Source organism: Rhinopithecus bieti, unplaced genomic scaffold (assembly GCF_001698545.2).
Source record: "Rhinopithecus bieti isolate Rb0 unplaced genomic scaffold, ASM169854v2 scaffold_6063, whole genome shotgun sequence".
Lineage (NCBI taxonomy): Eukaryota > Metazoa > Chordata > Mammalia > Primates > Cercopithecidae > Rhinopithecus > Rhinopithecus bieti.
The window spans coordinates 3067783-3072052 of record NW_016805186.1 but is presented as its reverse complement, the minus strand read 5'-3'; the positions used below and the strand labels follow the sequence as shown (position 1 = coordinate 3072052).

Here is a 4270-nt window from a genome sequence, read left to right as displayed (position 1 = left end):
AAAAAAAAAAAAAAAAAAAAAAAGAAGTGGAGCCTAAATACATGACTGAATTGTTGAATCGTGACAATGCTTGATCAGATGAGGAGTTGCTTCTTATGGATGAGCAAAGGAAGTGGTTGCTTCAGATGGAATTTACTCCTGGCTGTGAATGAACATTGTTGAAATGACAACAAAGGATTTAGAATATTACATAAACTTAGTTGATAAAGCAGTGGCAGGGTTTGACTCAAAATTAGAAGAATGACTCTAATTTTGAAAGAAGTTCTACTGTGAGTAAAATGCTATCAAACAGCATCGCATGCCAACCCTGCAGTGTCTCAAGGTATGTCTGTACTAGTTTCTCTGCTTCTGTATACGCTTGAACTGTTCTGGACCAAAAAATAGAAGGGAAAAAAGTCCTGTGCACTGGGTATTTGTTTATGCCAGAGTAAGGTATACTTCTCAAAAGATCTTTTCCCAGGTAGAAATCTCATTTTCAAGTATCCTTTGATCCTCGGAGTTCAAGGTTACAATGAGCTACGATCATGCCGCTGCAGTCCAGACTGTGTGACAGAGCCAGACCCTGTTTCTGATACATAAATAAACATAGAAGGACTGGATATCCCAATTTCAAAGTTCAAATTTTCAGATGAGATTAAACAATAAATAAATAAACAAGACCCAGCACTATGCTGTTCCTAAGAACCACAATTTATTTAGACACAGACACAACATTTAGGCAAAAGTATGGATGTAAATGTGCCACGCAAGTACTAATCCTAAAAGAGTTGGTGTGCCCACGTTAATATTAGATAAAGTGCTCTTCAAAACAGGAGTACTGCCAAAGATAAAGGTGTCAAGTCATAATCAAAATAGACCAGTTCATAAAATTAACAATCTTAAATGGGTGAACCTAATGAAACTTCAAAATGTGTGAAACAGACATCAACAGAGTAAAGGTGACAATAATCAAATCTACTTTTCAAGTGTATGTGAACATTAATCAATATAGATTAAAACTGGACCATAAAATAATTCTCAATAAATATAAAAGGATTTAAGTCATAGTTTGTACTCTGAGGAAAACAGGACTAAATTAAAAATCAATAACAAAATATATTCAGAAAAACGTTAATAATGGCATTTGAGCAAATATCTTTTAAATAACAATAGATATAGAAATAATTCTCAGATCCATATTTAAATTTTTAAATTATGTTAACATTTTAACAATTTTAAGTATATAATTCAGTAGCACTAAGTACATTCCCAGTGTTGTACAACCAGCATCTTCATTTCTATCACAAACAGAAATAAAGTACCCATTAAACAGTAACTCACCATTGCTTCCTCTCCCTAGTCGCTGGTAAACGCTAGTCTTCATTCTGTCTTCACAAATTTGCCTATTCTAGATATTTCATATCAGTGGAATCATACAACATCTGTCCTTTCGTGTCTGGCTTACTTCACTCAGCATCATGTTTCCAAGTTTCACCCATGTTGCATGTATCAGAACTTCATCCCCTTTAATGGCTGAATAATATTCTATTATTTATGTACCATATTTTGTGTATCCATTCATTTGTTGATGGACACGGGTTGTCTCTGCCTTTTGGCTATAACGAATAATGCTGCAATTAACTTGGGTGTAAAAATATCTGTTCCAGACCCTGCTGTCAATTTTTTTTTTTTTTTTTTTTTGTGAATAATACCTAGGAGTGGAATTTCTGGGTCTCTGTGTGATTCTGTGAGGAAACACCAAATTGTTTTCCACAGGGACTACATCATTTTCTATTCCTAGCAGCCAGTTCATGAGGGCTCCGATTTCCCCACCTCCTTAGCAACATTTATTTTCTGTGTCGTTATGAAAACCATACGGCCGGGCGCGGTGGCTCAAGCCTGTAATCCCAGCACTTTAGGAGGCCGAGACGGGCGGATCACGAGGTCAGGAGATCGAGACCATCCTGGCTAACAAGGTGTCTACTAAAAAAAAAAAAATACAAAGAACTAGCCGAGCGCCTGTAGGCCCAGCTACTCGGGAGGCTGAGGCAGGAGAATGGCGTAAACCCGGGAGGCAGAGCTTGCAGTGAGCTGAGATCCGGCCACTGCACTCCAGCCTGGGCGACAGAGCGAGACTCCGTCTCAAAAAAAAAGAAAAAAAAAGAAAAGAAAACCATACTAGTGGATGCAAAATGGCATCTCGTTTTGGTTTTGTCTTGCATTTTATTAATGAATAATGGTGTTTAGCATCTTTTCTTGTCCTTATTAGGCACTTGTGTATCTTCTTTGGAGAAATGTCTATTCAAGTCCTTTGCCTATTTTTTTTTTTTTTTTTTTTTTTTTTTGAGACGGAGTCTCGCTCTGTCGCCCAGGCTGGAGTGCAGTGGCCGGATCTCGGCTCACTGCAAGCTCCGCCTCCCGGGTTTACGCCATTCTCCTGCCTCAGCCTCCCGAGTAGCTGGGACTACAGGCGCCGCCACCTCACCCGGCTAGTTTTTTGTATTTTTTAGTAGAGACGGGGTTTCACCGTGTTAGCCAGGATGGTCTCGATCTCCTGACCTCGTGATCCGCCCGTCTCGGCCTCCCAAAGTGCTGGGATTACAGGCTTGAGCCACCGCGCCCGGCCGCCTATTTTCTTTAATTTGCGATGTTAGAAATTCAGTCTGCCCGGTGACTGCACAAGGGCGAGAACTGAGAACCCGCCGCTCACCCCTATCCCGGGTGACTGCCGAATGCCCATGCCAGCGGCCCCGATCTCCCTGCGGTGGAGGAGTGGGGCGGAAGGCACGGCCTGGGGCACTCAGGCTGGGCGCGCTGGCGATCCCGAGGCTGCCCAGACCATGCCTCTCCAGCACGCCTGGGCGGGCACCCAAGCTGCAGCCACCTTTTGTGTGCAGACAGCAGCCTCCAGGGAACTCCTGAGCCCGCCCGCACTTCTAACATCTCAGAACCGGGGCCAGATATCCCTGTGGCTGCGGCCAAGCCAGGCGGTCTGCCCTGCGGCGGCTGCACAGGGGCGGGAACCGGCCCTCAGCCGCATCCCCGGTGGCTGCAGAGGGCCACTAGCTAGCGGTCCCGAGCTCAGGCAGAGGAGAAGCGGGCGGGGCAGGGTCTGGCGGGCTCTCAGGCCATGTGCACTCGCGATTCAGAGGCCGCCCAGGCCACGCCTCGCCGCCTGGGCGCCCAAGCTGCAGGTGCCCTTTGTCTGCTCGCAGCAGCCGCAGCCGCAGCCGCCTGGCAACTCCCAAGCTCGCTGGCGCTCCCAGTCTCGCAGAACCGGGGCTAGATGTCGCCCTGGCTGCGGCCAAGCCCGGCGGTCTGCCCGGTGGCGGCTGCACGGAGGCGGGAACCAGCCCTGAGCACCATCCCCGGTGGCTGCGGAGGGTCCCTGCCAGCGGCCCCGACCTCTCTTCGAAGGAGGAGCGGGGCGGGAGTCACGTCCGGGCGATGCCTCAGGCCGGAAGGGATGCGCGCCGGCGATTCCGGGACGTCCCCGCGAGCCCAGGAGAACCCGCAAGCCAGCGGCTCCTGCGCCCGAGCTGCAGCCGCCCCTGCCGGCCACGCGGGCTTGAGAGCGGCTTCCGGAGTCCCGGCTGGCGCTGAGTTGCAGGCGCGCGCCTAACGGCTTCGTGGGGCTCGATCTGTGTGAGAGGTCGGAGCGCTGAACTGCAGGCGCGCGCCTAACGGCTTCGCTGGGTCCACGAGGTTCGAGAGGTCGGAGCGCTGAGCTGCAGGCGCGCGCCTAACGGCTTCGCTGGGGCTCGCTGGGTCTGAGAGGTCGGAGGCTGCGAGTGTCGCTGCTGAAGGCTGTGGTGGACCGGGCTGGATCGCGGATTCTGAGCTACATCGCGGGTTTGGGGTGGATCTTGGATTTGGGGTGGATCGCAGGTTGGTGGGGGGATCGCGGATTTGGGACTGGGTGGGGTGGAAAGGCCACGGGGAGCCGCGGCGGCTCAGGAGCGGGTGGTGGGCGTCTGAGAAGTTGCCACCATGAGGAAGCTCTTCAGCTTCGGGAGACGCCTGGGCCAGGCGCTCCTGAGCTCCAGGGACAAAGAGTACGCGGGTCGCGGGTACCACACCCGGGACTGGGAACTGCGGAAAATCCACAGGGCGGCCATCAAGGGCGACGCGGCGGAGGTAGAGCGCTGCCTGACGCGCAGGTTCTGGGACGTGGACGCCCGCGACAGAAGGGACAGGTAGGTGGGGTTCAGCCCGCGGTGGGAGGGGGACCCTAGGCCCGGCTTCCCCGCAGCTCCTGAGGCGGGGGCCTTGGAGGGCGCCGGGACCCTCG

The 4270-nt window shown here is 51.1% G+C and overlaps 1 protein-coding gene and 1 pseudogene across 1 annotated transcript in view; both read left to right on the top strand.

Moving 5' to 3' along the window:
* LOC108529270 (uncharacterized) overlaps positions 1-3582 on the top strand; it is a 10114-nt gene extending 6532 nt beyond the window's left edge. The window contains exons 2-3 of the mRNA XM_017871460.1: positions 3065-3173; positions 3210-3582. Coding sequence (XP_017726949.1) covers positions 3065-3173; positions 3210-3582 — 482 coding nt within the window. The remainder of the gene's footprint in view (positions 1-3064; positions 3174-3209) is intronic.
* Positions 3583-3969: 387 nt separating this feature from the next.
* The window catches only part of LOC108529269 (uncharacterized), a 2967-nt pseudogene continuing 2666 nt past the window's right edge, over positions 3970-4270 (top strand).